At 37.2% G+C, this 19,595-nt stretch overlaps 2 protein-coding genes and 1 long non-coding RNA gene across 3 annotated transcripts; 1 reads left to right on the top strand and 2 right to left on the bottom strand.

The window, feature by feature from the left end:
- Window positions 1–5,000: 5,000 nt before the first annotated feature.
- LOC128609647 (tripartite motif-containing protein 16) lies at window positions 5,001–9,301 on the top strand. The gene is made up of 6 exons (XM_053628286.1): window positions 5,001–5,477; window positions 5,569–5,664; window positions 5,752–5,994; window positions 8,097–8,256; window positions 8,345–8,404; window positions 8,519–9,301. Exons 1-6 carry the CDS (start codon window positions 5,127–5,129, stop codon window positions 9,088–9,090), a joined length of 1,482 nt encoding a protein of 493 aa, XP_053484261.1. The 5' UTR covers window positions 5,001–5,126; the 3' UTR covers window positions 9,091–9,301.
- A 595-nt stretch (window positions 9,302–9,896) lies between these two features.
- Window positions 9,897–13,363, bottom strand: c7h22orf39 (chromosome 7 C22orf39 homolog). Its single transcript, XM_053628287.1, has 3 exons — window positions 12,980–13,363; window positions 10,451–10,618; window positions 9,897–10,372 (listed from the first exon to the last, which is right to left on the bottom strand). Exons 1-3 carry the CDS (start codon window positions 13,076–13,078, stop codon window positions 10,241–10,243), a joined length of 399 nt encoding a protein of 132 aa, XP_053484262.1. The 5' UTR covers window positions 13,079–13,363; the 3' UTR covers window positions 9,897–10,240.
- A 5,266-nt stretch (window positions 13,364–18,629) lies between these two features.
- LOC128609646 (uncharacterized) lies at window positions 18,630–19,551 on the bottom strand. The gene is made up of 2 exons (XR_008386266.1): window positions 19,214–19,551; window positions 18,630–19,058 (listed from the first exon to the last, which is right to left on the bottom strand). It is a non-coding gene; the product is annotated as an uncharacterized LOC128609646 (long non-coding RNA).
- Between the last annotated feature and the right edge of the window lie 44 nt (window positions 19,552–19,595).

Here is a 19,595-nt window from a genome sequence, read left to right as displayed (position 1 = left end):
AGAAGGGCAAAGTGAAAAAGAAAAGCAGAGTAGGGTTACTCTACATAGCATATGTGGGTTTCACAGCATTTGTGTTCAGTAGAAGTGTTCAGATATTAGATTTTCTTTATATATATATATATATATATATATATATATATATATATATATATATAAGAAAATCGAAAATCGAATACTTCTACTGAACACAAATGCATATATGTGTCACGGTTTCCCCTTTAAGCAGCGCGCTGGAGAGCATGTGGGTGCACGTGCATGAGCAAGGTGCGCGAGCACCTGCTTTTCGTTTGTTGACAATCGGGACATTGTGTACATTGGACACGTGCTTTTTGTTATGTTTCTGTTATGTCTCCTCCCTGTTCCGTCATTGACTGTTATTTCACGTGTGTCTAGATTGGTGTCAGTCGTCAGCAATTACGCTGATCATGTGTGTATATATACCGCTCGCCTCCCAGCAGATGGCGCGGAATATTATAGTAGGTTAGATTAGTTTAGATTCCGGACGATAGTTTATCACAGTCATAGTTATTGTCCATGTTATGTTCCATGTTAGATTAGTCTGTTTAGTTCACGCTGGTTTCTCCGCTCCCAGTTTGTAGTCGTAGTTTATGTTTCTTGTTTTGTTTCTCGACCCTGTTTTCCGTGACCACGACATTGATTCCTGCCTTGCTAAGTTTATGTCTGTTTGCCGATCGCCTGACCTTTGCATGTTTCTGGATTACGTTTTGGATTTACCTGCCTGTGTCTCTCTTCAAAAAAACTGTAAAACTGCAATTGCATCCATCCCTATCTGCGTTACGTCTTGAGACGTGACAATATGCATATATTGTCACGATGCATATATTGTTATGTGAGATACTGTATATATATATATATATATATATATATATATATATATATATATATATATATATATATATATATACACAGTATCTCACAAAAGTGAGTACACCCCTCACATTTTTGTAAATATTTGATTATATCTTTTCATGTGACAACACTGAAGAAATGACACTTTGCTACAATGTAAAGTAGTGAGTGTACAGCTTGTGTAACAGTGTAAATTTGCTGTCCCCTCAAAATAACTAAACACACAGCCATTAATGTCTAAACCTCTGGCAAAAAAGTGAGTACACCCCTAAGTGAAAACGTCCAAATTTGATAATCTAATAATCTTGAATCTGATAATCTTGTTTCAGCAGCAGGAGCCAGAGGAATGTTTCTTCCGCTAGCCAGAACATCTTCAGACTGAGAGAGAAAAGGAGAAAGAAGAGTTTCTCTACTACTATTATTATTATTATTATCATTATTATTATTATTATTATTATTACTCTATTACTATTATATTCACTTCGGTTCACGTGGACAGAAGGATACATATTTTCATAAAAATATGAATTGTCAGGATTAGTGAAAATTTGTTTGCTGGCCAGCTCTTTTGTAGAGATAAATTTTACTTGTAAACTTTTAAAATTTGCATACAGATGCCAAAAAAAAATCTCATGTATAAGTGACAGGAAATAACATGTTTACATGTGCAGTATGTGTATGTGTGTGTACTGTATAAAAGCATGAGCACTAATCTTACTGTAGGTGGTGTCAGGTGAGACGTGGCCTTTCCTCCCAACAAGGGTATCATCAGGGTACTGAATTATAATCTGTAGGGAAATTAAAATTAAAATTAAGTATAAATATTTACATATTTGACATATTTTACGTGAACATAACAACATGCATTTTGTAACCTGATAATAATGTTAATGTTATAGTTCTAAGCTCTCACTGTCATCATGTGGTCACAAGACAGTCAGTAGTGTGAAGCTCCTGGAGTAAATATGTGAAGACAAGATTATGAGGACTTTAAACTGTTTCTTTTACAGTACTGCATTTGATTTATTACCAGTTTGCGCTCCCTTTTTGACAGAAGAGGCAGGGCTTCCTGAGGAAGCTGTGGAGCAGGATAATTCACTGCAGCTGAAACATGAAAACAGACCAACATGCAATCAGGTGGCATCAGGGCGTGTCCCAAATCAGAAATATTACAGCCCTATGTTTATCTAATCTGTTCATTCTGGAGAACCCATAGACACTGAGAGAACATGTGAAATTTTAAAAGGGGAGTGATCCGAGCTCAGGATCGAACCCCGGATCCTGGAGCTGTGATGCTCACTGCACCACTCTACCACCTTCAGTCTAAATAATCTGGAGAAAAAGAAACAGTTTAAATGCTCTTTACCGCGCTGGAGGCCGTCATGAGGGTAAAATCCAGCAGGTATGGTCATTGGATACTGCTGGTGAACAGATGCAGAGCCCTAGCATAATATTAAAAAAGGCAAAGTATTAGAAACAAAAGGTTTCCACAGATAACTGGAAAAGTCTGGAAATGACTTAAGCTAATCAAGTATTGAAAATATTTTAATAAATGCTTTAAAAACTACTAAAAGTTTTAATCAGCTAAGCAACATACCTGGCCAGATGGGATGAAGGAGGGCTGCTGGTTCATTCTCATCACCAAGGGCGAGGGGGAAGGTGTGGGATTGCAGGGTGGGGTGGGATGAGGGGTAGTCGTGGGGAGGCAGGACGGGGTGGGATGAGGGGTAGACGTTAGGTGGTATGACGGGGTGGGATGAGGGGTAGACGTTAGGTGGTATGACGGGGTGGGATGAGGGGTAGACGTTAGGTAGTATGACGGGGTAGGATGAGGGGTAGACGTTGAGTGGTATCACGGGGTGGGATGAGGGGTAGACGTTAGGTAGTATGACGGGGTGGGATGAGGGGTAGATGTTAGGTAGTATGACGGGGTGGGATGAGGGGTAGACGTTAGGTAGTATGACGGGGTGGGATGAGGGGTAGACGTGGGATGGCATGATGGGGTGGGATGAGGGGTTAGTAGCAGGGAGCAAGTGGCAACTGAAGAAAGAATATAATGTGACACAATTTGTAATACATCAGGAGAGAAAAAGACAGAAGTGAAGCGTTGGGTTTTAAAGATTTGATCTAAAGTTTACCAGACACTTTATTTAGTGGTGGCAAAAATATCAAGAAACATTTTTACTTTTAGGATAATATGTAGTTTTGCTTACAAACAAAATTCTAACAATAAATACCAAACAGACTATAAAGAAGTACATAAAGTAATTAACAAGGATTTACATTACAAATTAAATGAGAACAATATTAGCATTCAATTTATTATTATTATTATTATTATTATTATTATTGTTATTGTTATTATTATTATTTCATACTGCATTACAGCACAGTTGTGGTGGCTAGCATCATATTGTAGACATTATATTAACAGTGTTATCACTTTCTATCACCTCATGTTATTAATTCACGTAAGCATAAGATACTAAACCATGAAATTAAATTAATAACAGAAATCACAAGAGAAAAGATCCTGGCTGTGTTTGTTCTGACGGCCGAGAGAGCATAAACATTTACAGCTTCTTGTTTGGGGTTTTTTCCCTCCATCCTATAGTCCTAGCGCTATTCAGGACACTATGTGGTCATAACTCACCATTTACAAATAGGAAGACGTTAAACTCAGTTACTGAAACTGGATAAAACCCGCTAATCAAAGTTGAAAACTGCATGTAGCTGATCACCAAGTGTCTGTGGAATCTCATCTCTGTCTCCTTTTGTATGATGTAATGTTCTACAATTCTCAAACAATCTCTTCACCTGTTATGTTTCCATATGAACCAGTTCTTTAGCCAGCTAATGTAAGCGCCCATTTAGAGTCATTAAATATTTTATATACAATTAAGTATTACATGTTTTACCATTTAGCACATTAACGAGCACCACACTCACACCACTATCATATGTCACCACTATCATATCTAATGTGCCATGTGGACATTAACTGAAGCTCCTGACCTGTATCTGCATGATTTATGATATACACCTCACTTCTGCTAATTTTTTTCTGACTACATAATCACATCAATGAGCAGGAGTGCAGGTGTTCCTATTAAACTGACCAGAGAGTGTATATTAGTCTGAAATTCGTGTCGTGTTTTAGACTGTAAACACCCTGAAAATAAAAACAATGCAATGCCATAGGGTAATAATAAATATATAATCATGACACTATTTATTAATTCATCATCTCATCCTTGTAAAGTCCATGAAAAGGAGACAGTAAGAGATAGTGCCTTAATCAGAGACAATGTAGAGACAAAGCACTGAATTTTATACAGAGTGCTTCCTGGCCATTTCTCCACAATGCCTGTAAAAAGCCTTTGATGATTCATTAAAGATGAGGCATGTTTCCAGTGGCCTGAAAAATTATTTATGTAACTTCCTTTTTTTATGTAGTTATGTAGTTTTATGTAGTAAAATGTAAACAAATGCACTGTAAGCCCATACAAGTCGTGTGAACTTTATGGAATTTATAGAAACTCGTTGCACTAAAAAAAAATTTTTTTTAAAAATTGGCTTGGTGAACAAACAAGGCATTTCAACTTTAATGTACTCAATATTAAAATAGGATTGCATTAACAAGTGTTAGTGTCATTATCTGTTACAATAACTAAAATTGATTAAAATTAATAACTAAAATTTATATATATATATATATATATATATATATATATATATATATATATATATATATATATATATATATAAAACAAAGCAGTGAAACATGCTTTTTAGTGTGAAACATTTTCTGTATATCAATAATGAAAAGCAATAGAGTTTGATTATTATATTTTCCTCCTTTTCTCCCCAGTATGATTGCTTATCGATCTGGAACAGAAACTTCTCCATAGCGTGAAGTTGTTATTACCACAAACCGGACCATGGCTTAACCTTAACTTTACATAACTCTTTTTTATACAAATTGGCCTGTGAGATTAGTTTATGCAAGGATTAATAAATGTGAAACCATGTAGGGAAACAACTCAATGTGTGCAGAATGTTGTGCTCATGCTGTGGTTAAGTGAATATCAGTCCTCTGAGTCAGAGGCTTAAACCCTCCAAATCCACACCCTCCTCTACAGACAATATTTGGACTTCTCTCTGGCAACACCAAAGTCATACTTTCAAGAGAAACGAAACTAACCAGTTCCAGCCTTGTTTTGGTGCTATCAATATCTCCTTTTTTAATCTCCAGTATGGAAAAAGAAACAGACATGTCTTCAGATCTCAGCTCTACTGCACCCTCAGATGTAGAGTGTGATGTGTGCACAGGAAGGAAACGTAAAGCAGAGCAGTCTTGTTTACATTGTTTGTCTTCATACTGCGAAAACCATTTGGACATCCACAACATTCTACATGCGAATGCGAAGAGACACAAACTGGTGCTGGCCATGGGAAGACTCAACGAGTGTGTCTGTCCTGAGCATGACAAACTCATGGAGGTTTTCTGTCGCACAGATCAACAATGCATCTGCCATCTGTGCATTACAAATAAACACAGAGCTCATGACATCGTCTCGATTGACTATGAGGTGGCGGAAATGAAAGTAGGTATCATTTTTTAAATCATATAATAATTTGTGGGCATGATCTCAGCTGCAAGTGTATCTTGTTTTATTTTACTGGTCTGTTTTTCAGTTTAAGCTTGGAACCACACAGAGGGAGATTACTGACAGGATTAAAACCAGAGAGAGTGAAATTCAAGAATTAACACAAGCAGTCGAGGCTTTCAAGGTTTATTAAATTTCTGCATTCATTCACGAAGCAGTAGCATTTTGAATCAGATTCTGAATCGTATTTTGCTTCCATATTTCTAAAAAGACATCAGCAAGGCAGGCAGTGGAGGAGAATGACAAGAGCTTTACAGAGCTGATCCACTGGATTGAGATGAGACAGTGTGAAGTGAAGGAGATGATCTTGACTCAGGAGGAAGCTGCCATGAAGAAGGCCAAGGAACTTTTGGAGCAACTGCCATCAGATATCAGTGAACTGAAGAGGAGAGATTTTGAACTACAACGCCTAGAGCGGCTCGCTCAAGCAGATAATGGTGTCCATTTTCTAAAGGTAGGCTGCCTAAATAAAACAAAATGCCAAAAAATTTCAACAAAGAGTAGTTAATTGATGTTAAGTGCAATTGTAATTGCATAAATAAACCACAAAACGGAGGATTATACCACTAGGTGAGCTGTGTCAGTGGGAAAGCCCATCGGATATGCCTGAAGTCTGGAAAACATTATCAATGAAATGTAAAATCTCTGAAGCTCTTTTCACACATGCTTTAAACACATGAGGGTGGGTGTGATTCTTTGATTCATTGTAAATGTTGAATAAAAATTATAAGGTAATGGAGCCTACAAAAATGATTTCATTAAAAAAATATATATTTATCAGAAAGGCAATGGAAAAGAATGTGAACTAAAAAAAAAAAATGGTTATAAAGGTTATTTGTTATTCTTTATTGCTTTTGTTACCTTCAGGCTGGTCTATACGTATTTGGACAGTGGCACAATTTTTGTTATTTTGCTTCTGTTCACCACCATAATGGATTTGAAATGAATCAATCAAGATGTGATTTAAGTGAAGACGTTCAGCTTTAATTCAAGGGGTTTAACAAAAATGTTGCATTAAGTGTTTAGGAATGACAGCCATTTTTGCAGAGTCCCTCCATTTTCACAGGCTCAAAAGTAATCAGGCAAACTAACATCATTTATAAATATAAGGATTATTTTAAATACTTTGATGCACATCCTTTATAGTCAATGATTGGCTGAAAACTGGAATCCATGGACATCATCAAATGCTGATTTTCCTCCCTTTACATGCTTTGTCAGGCCTTTAATGCAGCTGTGTTCAGTTGCAGCTTGTTTGTGGGTCTTTCTGCCTTCAGTTTTGTTTTCAGTAAGTGAAAAGCTTGCTCAATTAGGTTGAAGTCATCAGACGTTTAAGAATATTTAATTTCTTTGCCTTAAGAAGCCCTTGGGTTGCTTTCACAGTATATTTTTGGATCATTATCCATCTGTATTGTGAAGCGCTGTCCTATTAGTTTTGCAGCATTTGACTGAATCTGAGCAGAAAATTGAGCTCTATACACTTCAGAATTCATCCTGCTACTTCTATCTATCAGCAGTCGCATCATCAATAAACACCATTGACCCAGTTTGGCAGCCATACATGCCCATGCCATAACACTCCTCCACATGTTTGACAGATGATGTGCTATGCTTTGGATCATGAGCTCTTCCTTTCATTCTCCGTACTCTTCTCTTCACATCATTCTGGTACAAATTAATCTTGTTCTAGAACTGGGCAGGCACTTTTATTTTATTTTTTTTTTAGCAAATCTAATCTGACCTTTCTGTTCTTGAGTGTTACCAGTGGTTTACATCTTGAGGTAAACCATCTGTATTTACATTCTTGAAGGCGTCTCTTGATTGTAGACTTTGACAAAGATACGCCAATTGTGGGCTTGACTTGTTGTGAAAGGGTGTTTCAACAACAAGGAAATAATTCTGCATTCATCTATTTTAGATGTCTATGTCTATTTTAGACTTCCAGGCCTTGCCAGTGTATTCCTTCTTTTTAAGAATGTACCAAATTTTTGATTTGGCCAATCCTAAAGTTTCTGCTGTCTCTCTGTTAGGACTGTTTTTTTTTTCTTTTTTTTTTTCAGCCTAATAATGGCCCCCTTCACTTGCATCAACACCTCTTTGGATCACATATTGAGAGTTCCCATTAACAGCTTCCAAATGTAAATTCAACAGTTAGAATCAACTCTAGGCCTTTTATCTCCATAATTTGTCATGAAATACCGAGGAAACAGACCACACCTGCCCATGAAACTGCGTATCAGTCAATTTTCCTATTACTTTTGAGCCTGTAAAAATGGCGTGACTCTGTAAAATAATGGCTGTAATTCCGAAACGGTTAATGTAATATGTTTGTTAAACCTCTTGAATTAAAGTTGCAAGTCTACACTTCAATCACATCTTGACTGCTTCATTTCAAATCCATTGTGGTGGTGGTGAACAGAGGCAAAATTACAGAAATTATGTCACTGTCTAAATGCTTATACTGTATATACAGTAAAACATTTTTTTCTAAATTTGACTAGGTGAAGACTTCTCCCAGTCCACAACAAGAGTATTTTCTGATTCTGTGTACCACAGGGTATTTTGTCCACTACAGCACTGTCTTCATCCTCATCTTCCCCTGTGCTCTTCGTCCATCCATACTCCTCTTTTCATCTCACCAATGAAGCGGTCTCGGACCTTATAAAGAAGATGACACATCTTTGCAATTTGTGCTTCTCTAACATCTCTGAACATGGTTAGTAAAGAATACTTTAAAAATATCTCAAATTCATCTTTGTTACCAGCAGCATGACGCTTAACAGGACCATTCTTTCTTTGAGCAGTAAAGACAGCAGAAATTCTGGCATCGCCTGGTTTGAAAATGCGGAAAGATTTATTGCAGCGTGAGTTTACCATGAGTTTAACATTGCAGTTGTAATACATTATACTATTCTACATCTGTTTCTGGATGTCCTACTGATGGTTCTTCACAATGTCTGTGATGCTTCCTAACCTAGATGCTTCCAAGCTCACGCTGAACCTTGACACAGCACATGTGTCTCTCCGCTTGTCCAAAGAGAACAGGGAAGTGACTGCCATGCATCTGGCACAGGATTACACCGACCATCCGGACAGATTTGACTCCAGAGCACAAATCCTTTGCAACGAGGGTCTTCAAGGCACCCCACAGTACTGGGAGGTGGAGTATGGAGGCAGCAACTGGGTGTGCATGGCTGTGTCCTACATTGGAATCTTCAGGAAAGGAAAAAAGGGTCCTCTCTTTGGCAGAAACCCTTGTTCCTGGGGCTTACGCTGTTATTACACTTCCTTTGAATTCTGGCATAATAATACACATATATCTGTTAAACATAACAAGCGTTGCTCTAGAATAGGAGTGTATCTGGATCATGGAAAAGGTATAATGGAGTTTTACAATGTCTCAGATGATATGAGTCTCATCCATAAGGCCCAGGCCAAGTTTACAGAACCTGTATATGCTGGGTTTGGACTGGCAGGGAAAGGCACTCACATCAAGCTCTGTGATTTGGAGGAGGCCATGAGTGAGAAAAAAAATGTTTTCTTACTCTAGTAACAGACTAACTTGAAGGAACTGGAATCGAGGTTGTTACAATGATATCAAACTTACAATGATTCGATTTTTAAGCACCGTATGAATGTACAGGGTTTGTTTGATTTTTCAGTGTATAGTTCCACCAAACCAACAGCAGAGGGCAGAATAGACTGTAAATTTGAACCTGAGCTCGCGCACCCTCTCTCTCTCTCTCTTCATGGTTTTGGAGAGGATGAAAATAATAATAATAATAATAATAATAATAATAATAATAAAAACAACCCAGCAATAGCTAGAAATCTGTTACAATGACATTTTACTGTATTATACCACAACATTGTTGAATTCTTGAATCTGATTGGTCAGAAAGTGTCCTTCTACTTTATCATTTCTATAAAACTCATTTACATGTTCTTGTATGGCAGATATGCCACTTAGTAATAAACTGATCTTTAAAAAGAAATGTCTTTTCACAAAGAAAATATTTCAGAGCACTTCCTGTTTTCTCCACAATGATGACAACCTGTTTTGTTTTTTCCCCAGTTTGTCTTATTAATTTCAATATAGAGGGGGAAAAAAGAAAGACTTGTGAGGTAACTTTTATATCTGAAATAATGTAAGTGATAACAGGAACTAAACTGTCTCGGCAGGTACTCCACAACATTAAATGTAACTATAAATGGATAAAGAGTATGGTGTAAGGAAGTAAAGAATTGTAACAATTCTTGTGAGGCTGCTTCACCTCACCAGTTGTTGATTTTTTTTTTTTTAAGATTACTTCACCAAACTGTACTGACTTGAATTAATTCAAATTGACTGATGTCTATTTTCAATAAGGTCTTTATTTAAGAAATAAAAGTCACGCATGCATTCAACTTTACAGTTTCGGTGTAATATCACTATCATCTGAAATCAAATTGAACTGTTTAAACCATTCTAACTAGCTGACACTCAGTTACTTCTGAAAATACCTGAAGCATCTGTGTGACTGTATTTATACAGAATTAATGAACAACATACAAGTACTGATTTTGAAAAAATTCAGAAACACCGTGAAGCACATGGGTCAACAGAATAGGTCTTGGATGTTAGATGCTACCCAGAGAAACAATGGCAGACTGGGGGGGGGAAGAAACATTCAATATACTTAATGCTGTTTTTTGTGCCTTCAAGAATCTTTTAATTTGTCATCATTAAGAGGCAAATGCCAGTCAGCTGGTGGTTTTTGTCTCATCTCCCAAAATGGAGGGAAATTCTTCTGTTCAGACATCCGATTTCGCTCACTTTTCTGAAGACTCTCCTGAAAGAAAAAAAACCAGCACTGAAAGGCTTCAGGAACACTGCAGCGATCATGCGATGCTTTATAACAGACACTAACCTTGGCATGTGGACTCCTGTTCGTCTCCCACTCTCTGCATGCTTCATAGTCGTCTTTCCACTGCAGGCAGATGGGTGACGTCCCGTACGTGTAGTAGTGATGGAAACGGTTGAGTAAACTCTTACAGTGTTTGAATTCGGTCCAGTAGACATCACATCCCCGTGGTGGCTAAGATGAAAAACATGCAGAGATTAGCAGTGGTGAAGCAGTGACTGGAAGACGATGAACCACTTCTTAACTGCAAAAAAAAAAAAAATGCTGAAAATTCTGATCAATAGAAATGACTAAATTGTTGCTTAATCAGTCTAGAGAGAGCGATGAACGTATTAATGTAAAACACTACTGCTGGATGCTAATTCAGTTTATCTTCACTGCAGTTTTCATGAAGGCTAGATTTCATGGATGAACTTTAATGGGCTGTGTCAAGCCAACATCATGCTAAAAGAGTTAAATGATATTAAAAAGTGTTTGCTTGTCTTTGATTTTAAAATGTTTAACAGTTAAGCATGTAAAGGTTAAAAGGCTAAAGTTGAAAGTGTAATAGTTAAAAATGTTAAAAACATTCAACCATGTACAAAGCTTGACATTCCAGTTGGTTGCTAGTGTGTTGGATTCTAGGGTATCGTTGCGATATTACAGGTGGTTGCTAAGGTGTTGCTAGGTGGTTGTTACAATATTGCATGTGGTTGCTATACTAACCTAGTTGGTTGCTAGGATATTCGAGTTGGTTGGAAGGGTGTTGATAGGTGGTGGCTATGCTAACACAGCTGGTTGCTAGGGTCCTGCGAGTTATGACATTACATGAACTTGCTATGGTGGTTGTTGTCAGGTGGTCGCTATGCTATCCCAGCTGGTTGCTAGGGTATTGCCAAGTGGGTATTATGCTAACTCAGTTGGTTACTAGGTGGTTGCTATGATAACTCATTTGGTTGCTAGATGATTGCTAGCATATTCAAGTTGGTTACTAGGGTGTTACTAGGTCATTGCTATGCTATCTGAGCTGGTTACTAGGGTATTACTAGATTCCTGCTATAACAGAAGTCTGGCATTTTAGCCAACTTTGGAGCTCTACTTCCGCTTAAAATGCCATCGCAGGCGCTGCTACAGAGCTCATTATGTTTTAATCTTTCATTTCTCCTGGGTCAAATACTTTATTTATTCAATCAAGTTCTAGAGGGTCAATTTATTTGTTTATTTTTAAGATATGGTAAAGTGCATTTTGCTTACGATATTGGTTTTTATTTATTTATTTATTTTTTTTTTTTACAAATTATTTGGTTATTTTATACAGCCAAAAGTGCAGTTTATTGCACTGTTTTTGATTCAGAAATCAGGAGTTTTGCCTTGTTTACAACTCAGAATTCAGGAGTCTTTTTAATCATAATGGTTCTTCATTCAAAATTTTGTTGAAAATATTCTGAGAATCAAACTGAACTGGGAATCCAGTATCATGAATCGAACTGAACTATGATCAAGGTGTATCGTTACATCTCTACTGTTTGATGTGCGATGTCTGAATGGCAACATAAATTCATTAAGTAACAAAGAATCTGCAAAGGCCTGTTCCATGACTACAGGACTGATCAAATCAAGGAGCTTCTCCTTCCTAATCATGGGTATACTGTGTAGCACTGCTATCCCTGCTGAAAAAACACCCATAGAAACCCTAAGAGAATTTGTAATGGTTTTAATGGGAACTGTATTGTTTTTAATGGAAACTGTAATGGTCCCTGTGGGTCTCTACAGGTCATTTGTTGCTTTCTATTGGTGCCATGTTGGTCTAGTGGTTACCATTAAGGACCAATAATAGTAATGGTTTTAACAGCTGGTGGTTTGTAATGGTAACCAGAAGAATTTCTGTGAGGGTTTCTATTGTTCTGGGGTTTTTTTCAGCAGGGATGTCACATGCCTTGGTTGGATTTACACTTGAAAGCCTTGAACAACTGAAACGTGGCATGAGAATCCCAAAACTTATTTCTATCTCGACCCTAATCCTTGTATAAACCCCTTACCTTGACCCTGAGGTATAGGAAGTGGCCCTAGATATACTGTAGAGTTATCAGGTACTTCTTGGAGGCGTGCCTCCATTTTGTCTACTTGAACATTCCTTTCAGGGATGCTCTAATGTGTGATGTGATGTTTATGCAACATAATTACTCTTAGTAGGCTTTCTGTTAAGTCAGTTATCTGCTATTTAATAAAAATACATACATACATAAAAATTTATATATACAACGTATATGTATATATCTCTCTGACTGGATAGTATGTGGGCTTTATAGCCGCTCAGTGTGGTTAATGAGGTTTAGGTTTTGCATTAACGCGTTAACGTCTCCGTCAACGCGTATATTTACGTAGCACGCACACACGCAGAGACGTGATAGCGCGCAGTCCTCGCACAAGCTAACTACGCGTTAAGTGCAAGTGAACTAGAGCGATAACCTAAAGTAGATAAGACAAGCAAGTTGAGCAACGTAAACATAAACAAAATTATATTAGGACACAAAAAAATTAAAAAGAAAGACATACTCGCCATGGTAACTGTGTGTCTCCCATTCCGCCCACTTCTTCTTGGGCTGAAATTAGCTCTGCGAGACTGTACTGCCACCTAATGTCTACTTCCGCCATTACAGCTAACAAATGTTACAAGATCCCAGGATTTCATGTTTTAAAAAAATGAGTAAGGTCAAAAAACAACTACAAAAAAGTATAGAATTACAGGGAAAGAAGAAAATGAAATGAAAGAGAAAGAAAGAAAGATAGCTGGGGACTTCAAAACAAAGGGGTCTTGTGAAACAAGTCTCTTGACCTTCTTATGCTTTAAAGAAAGGACAAATGAAGTCAATTCCACCTTCCTCCACAACATTCCTCCCTTTACAAAATATGCAAACATTACCATCCAATCAAAATCTCTGTCTCAAAAGTTCCCTAGAGGGATGAAGTTTAGATATCAAAGGCGTTGCAAATATCTGAGAGACTGAGTTTCTAAACGAAACACTTGGCGATTGAATAATATTAAAGTACCTCCTTAGGAAAATATTGGAAAGCCTCATAGTTAGAAAGTCTGAGCGTTGAACCAAAAGCCATGGATGATCTCGATGAGCATCTTGAGGCAAGCTATTACACCTATTACAATCATAGCTTTTGGAATCGGCTTGCAAACCTTATTAGCATTGCCTTTTCAAACAGCATTGCCTTTTCAATGCTTGATATTTTCAGTGAGAAGCCATTAGCAGGCTATTTTTTTTTTTTTTAAAAAAAGAAAGAAAATAATTAAATGCTGAATTTGTGTCAAACCTGTAAGCAGTAGACTGTTGCATTTCATTACACTTTCATCTAAAACAATCATTCTGCTTGAAGAATTAACTAATGTTCCATGCATCTCTAGGGTTGATGTCCTCCATCATGTGCGCACCAAAAAACTTGGAGCTTATGACTCTCTCCACATTTGTTCAAACCACTGATAATAGTCTTGACGGAAATAACATCATCTGTGCACTTGCTGATGTAGCCAGTCACTGATGTATGTGGTGTTATGGTATGTAGCAGCCTCTCTTAACTTAAACATGTGAACATGTAGTAGCCTCTCAGAGCTCACTTTAATTATTGAGGTCACACTTATTGTGACATGGATACACAGTTAGCCGTGTCACCTTAAGCAAATTCTTAAGATTTTTCTTAAAAATGAATAGACTTTATCACCTATTCTTAACCCCCCCTCAAAAAACAACAACCTGAACGCCAAATATAAAGTATGTGTCATATATCAAGGAAACGCTGGACTTCAGTTCCCATCAGCCACTGCACTGCACTACATGTCACATGACCACCTGCACTTGATTCACCTTTGTTAATGAGCACACTTGTATATATAGACTTCCGTCTTCCATGTTCCCGTGTTTTTGTTCCATGCCACAGTGTTTTGCCTAGTTGTCGTTGTGTCTTTGTTTCGGTTGTTTGTTTGTTTAAATAAAACCTGTTAGTAAATCTGCGATTGCTTCCAAACCCCTACCTTGAGTCGTGACAGTATGAGTATTCATAAGTATTCATGGCAACAAGGTACTTAGTTTGTGGCCTTGAAGTATTAACTCATAGCCTCAATATATTAATTCCTGGCTCTGCATTATTATTAATAAAAAAACAACAACACCATGTCTCGTCAGCCCAGTTAATCATGCTTTATTCACCCCAAGCACTGTTGCTTTAAAAATATTAGACACTCATTCTTAGACAATTTCACTGTTCATTACATAAGAAATGACAATAAATAGAGTGAAAAGGAAAACAAATCAGCATGAAAATGAATATTAACAAAAGTCATCCTGCCAACCTTTAATATGCTGCATGTGCAGTTATGGATGCTTCCTCCAGAGTCACATCATCTCCTGAAGTTTGTTCTCCTCACAATAGGGTTGATATGGTTGGTAGAAAAGACAAGTGCAACCCAGTGATATACCAACATTGTGTTAGGTCAGGTATTTTTATTTTGTTTTTGTTTTTTGCACACTCCCAAACATGTAGCTCAACATGGCCATTATTTCCTCAATAATGTGGAACTGCATCAAGGCTATATTATGAATGCCAACCTAAAGCACTACACTCTTTCTCCTGTAATAACATGTGTAGCACTCGTCTCCACACCCTATCAATATCCTGTTTGTGTGGACCAAGCTGAAGTGTGAGTCATCTGTGAAGAGGAAGTCATACACTGAGGCATCTGTCTGACTCACTCCATCATGTCTTACTGTGTGGCAGTGTGATATGCTTGCCTGCAGCAGTGCCACACTTCCTTTGTTTTCATAACTTTCAGAGTGATACAGCATGCACATTCACATCCCTATGAATATGTTGTTATTCTACAGTATAACTGAATATAAACCTGTGACCTGAATGACAACCAGCACTATTGTCAGTGCTGATGTGAAAAAATTTTATCAATACCTTCTGACCAATCAGATTTGAAAATTCGACTGTACTGTGGTATAAATCAGTATGTGTAACTTCAATATAATACTTCATTTTTTTTTTTAAACCACTTTAAAAGCCATAGATGAGATGACCTGAGAATTTTACAGTGAACACTTTTATGGCTACAAAAATCACAGATGAAAAGTCTTATAAACTTCTGGCTATTAAAGCTGGATGTAAACTTTTTTTGTTGTTTTTTTGCAGAAAGGTCTTTCCATGCTGATGATCTACATTAGAAGAAATAGAGAAACCAATTCTGAACTCACTTAAAGCACATACTAGTCATCTTATTTGATCTTTGCTACTGTTCACAGGATTTTCAGCTAATCTGCTGTAGACAGCCAGTGACTGTAATGCCTCATGTAAAGTCAAGGGAGGGCACTGATGAGGCAGGTGAAGGTATTAAAGTTTAGGAAATGTACGGTACTGTGAAAAATTTCTAGATTTAAAAAAATGTCTTAGATGTTCAGATGCCTTAGATTTGTGTGTTTTCTGTATTACTGTGTCAGTAGTAACAGATCAGTTTCCAGATCATTGAGGACGTCTGCGTACAACCCAGACAGAAATACGTGCCAAATTCTATTATACAGAACAAGTGTAGCAGGTTTATTTATTTATTCAATCATTTATTTTCCAATTTATTAAATATTTAATATTTTAAAACATTCTCTTTTATTATTTTAGAAGAATAATCAACTTATCACAGAATTTCCTTAGGCCTATATGTAGCAGTGTACAGTAACTTCATTTTTGAATAGTTCTGAGGACAAAAATGGTTTCTTCCATTTTTTTAGGATTCCTCCATCAGGAAGAACCCTATTGTTATTGTTAGTCTTCTTCTTCTTCTTCTTCTTCTTCTTATTATTATTATTATTATTAGGATTCCTCCATCAGGAGGAAAACTATTGTTATTGTTAGTATTCTGCTTCTTCTCCTTCTTCTTCTTCTTCTTCTCATTATCTCCCAAAAGTGCCCAATAACTCAAGATCTGACTGGTAAAAAGTTTTCAAATTTGGCAGATTGATACTACAGGCCACGAGTAACTCCCACACCACAAATGGCCTACATGAGCCCATAGGTGGTGCTACAGGCCATGCCCAAATTCTACATGACTTTCCCTTATGCCCCATAAGTCCAAAACATCTGAAAATTGGTATACTTGCCTCATTTCTCATGGGGAACAAAAAAGCCTCTGGGACCCATAATGTCCGCCATGACAGATTTTCCAGTACTTTGAAAATTTGTCTAAAATTACAAAAAATCTTCTCCTCATGATCCGTAGGTCCGATTGACTTGAACTGTGGTACATATGTGTAGGATGCATGTCTTTCCAAAGGGTGATAAGCAATAAGGAATCAAATAAAAATCGTCCGAATTATTTACATATTAGTGAATTGACAACTGTTACACATATTTATTGTGTCTATAAATCAGTGTAACATTAACCTATGGACTTGATCTGTGCCACACACAAAGAGGAAACTACAGTATGTTACCATGTGTGATGGCAACCTCATAACTCCAAAAACAAAGACATTAAAAGGAGTAACAAATCTGAGAAATGGGTGAATGTAAGATGAAAAATAGATTTATTGTGAATATCTGAAATATGCATGCTTGGCTAAATGCTAGTGCACTCTGCCGGTGGATGTTCCCTTCCTCCACAGTCCGCACTCGCTCAAAAATTCTCACTGGCTCCTCAGGCCCTTTACACGCGTGCGAGGTTAGGGCCACGCACACGCATCCATGGCTTTCTGGGAAGGGTGTGTGAGCTGTGTGGGCTGACTGTCTATTAAGGAGACAGTCTGTGGCTGATTTGGCCACAGCTAATTCAGTAAGAAACAGTAAGTCTTCTTCTCCAGAACTATGACGCTTGGCCAATTTTGTCAGTTTTGGTCAATTATGTTCTACTGTGGCTCACTGAAACTAGAGACTAGACTTACACTTCTCAGAAAACTTGGGACTAAACAGAGTATAGGTGTTGATACAGGCCATGTCTCAAAGTTGACACATTCAAAATTATGGCATTTCTACTCCACCAGGCCAAAATGTCTGAAAGTTGGAATGCATGCCTTGTTGCTCACGGGGAACAAAAAATCTCAAGAACCCATAATGTCCACATTATGGATTTATTTCTACAATGATCTATTGTGAAAAACTACAAAAAAAGTGAACTTAAAATCTGCCACTGATCCAAATGCGTTGAAATGTTGTATCTGTCAATTTTGAAATGGTCTGCAATCTTGAGGAGAAATCCACCATATACATATATACACACACACATACATATACACACTGAGTTTAAGGTTAGAGTTAGATTTAGGTGGAACATAGCATAACTGACTGCAATAATAATGATGTCAGTGGAAGATCCTTATAGGGATAGTAAGACGATCATGTGGGTATGTGCAGAGATATTGGCACTCTTGCAATGTAAGTTAATTAAAAGGAAGAGGCTGAATTCATGATCAAAATATTCCAAACTTTGTCTAGTATAGGGTAGGAAAGAGCCATTTGGTCACGTCTTATTGGTGACCTGAATCAAATAATGTGACACACTGAAAGAAATCCCATCACCTAGTCTATTTTACAATTTATTATACATCACCCTGAGAAACTAACACTATGAATAGAACCTAAGGGACTTTTTTTGTTTAATTTCTAAAATGACCTATAGCCTATACAATTTCATTTAACAGATTATAATGAGCTTGTTTTGTTAATAACAGCTTTGTTGGACAAAAAAATAATAGGTTTCTTAGTTTCATACACATGATTATCACATTATATCAATATTTGTGGTCATCTAATTACCTTAATATTCCAGAAAGCTTTAACCACACACAGTCAAATTAAGTTTTATTTACTGTACATGGTTTCCAATTGTTATAACACTGTCATAAAATTAGATAAATACATGCCATTTTTAAAATGTAATGATAGTGCAAGTTAGAGGTGCATTCACAAGACATCTCATGTAGTATTTAACTTAAAAACAAAAACAAACAAACAAAAAACACTCAATTGCAACACTGTTAAGATGACAAATAAGTAAATATGAAAAATTGGTAAGAAAGAAAGAAGAAAAGTTTTGAAAATTGTGGCTTAAATACACCCCAGGGAATGAAGAGGGAATGAAGTGTAGGGGAATGCACAGTTAAAGACCGGGATGGGACCAGATATGATGAATGAAGACCAGGAGTCCAGAGATGCAATCAATTGAAGAAAGTTTTAATGAAGAATAGTTTGCAGTTTCATCAGATTCACACTACGTACACATTCATTACATCAACAATTATAATTTTACACAATCATTAAGCTAGTCATTACCGCAGATTGAATGATTCTATTTAGTTAAGGCATAGATTCATTTAGAAAATTTCCACATATGGCTGTGTCAGAAGAATATCTCCATCGATTATCTGGATGTCAGTCACATCCTGGTTTAGGCACATCATGAACCACTGAGGTAATCAATCTGAGTTTTTAGGCTTTGCGTTGTCTCATCAGATGATCAGTTCACCTCCAAACGTCATGTGAACACACACACACACACACACACACACACACACACACACACACACACACACACACACACCTCGAGGTTGGATTTGGTCAAGCTATAGCTGTGACCAGGAAGCTTTCCCAAAACATACTGATTAGTTATACTTTCTCTCAGTAAGAAGTTCAGAAAATATTTGTCGTTATTCTCAAGTGATTGAAGATGAAAAGCAAAGTAAATGCTTTAACTAAGAATAGTAAATCTCATAAGCTTGAAAATGCCAGTTACGATACCTGAGGCGGAAGCAAGCGCAGGTGATACAGACGCTGGAAGGCGAGGATCAGGCTGAAGGCGAATTTGTAAAACAGGCAGAGGTCAGGCGATCGGGTGAACAGACAATGCTAGGCAAGGCAGGGAATCGTAGTCAAAACACAAGGCAGTAAATCCGAGAACCAGGAAAATCCAAAACAATGATGATGGGTTGGTGAACGACAGTGACGAGACTGCTGAACGTTTACTTCGCGAGTAACCATTGTTCTAAGCATGACCTAAATACTGTGTGTGTGATTGAGTGCAGGTGTCTGTGATCAGAACTCCGGAGAATGCGTGTATGGGAAATATAGTCCTTGTCGGCCATGTTTGTAGATTGTGCTGCACTCTGGGAACTGTAGTCAC

This window comes from Ictalurus furcatus, chromosome 7, assembly GCF_023375685.1.
Source record: "Ictalurus furcatus strain D&B chromosome 7, Billie_1.0, whole genome shotgun sequence".
NCBI lineage: Eukaryota > Metazoa > Chordata > Actinopteri > Siluriformes > Ictaluridae > Ictalurus > Ictalurus furcatus.
This window is presented reverse-complemented; position numbering and strand designations above follow the sequence as displayed.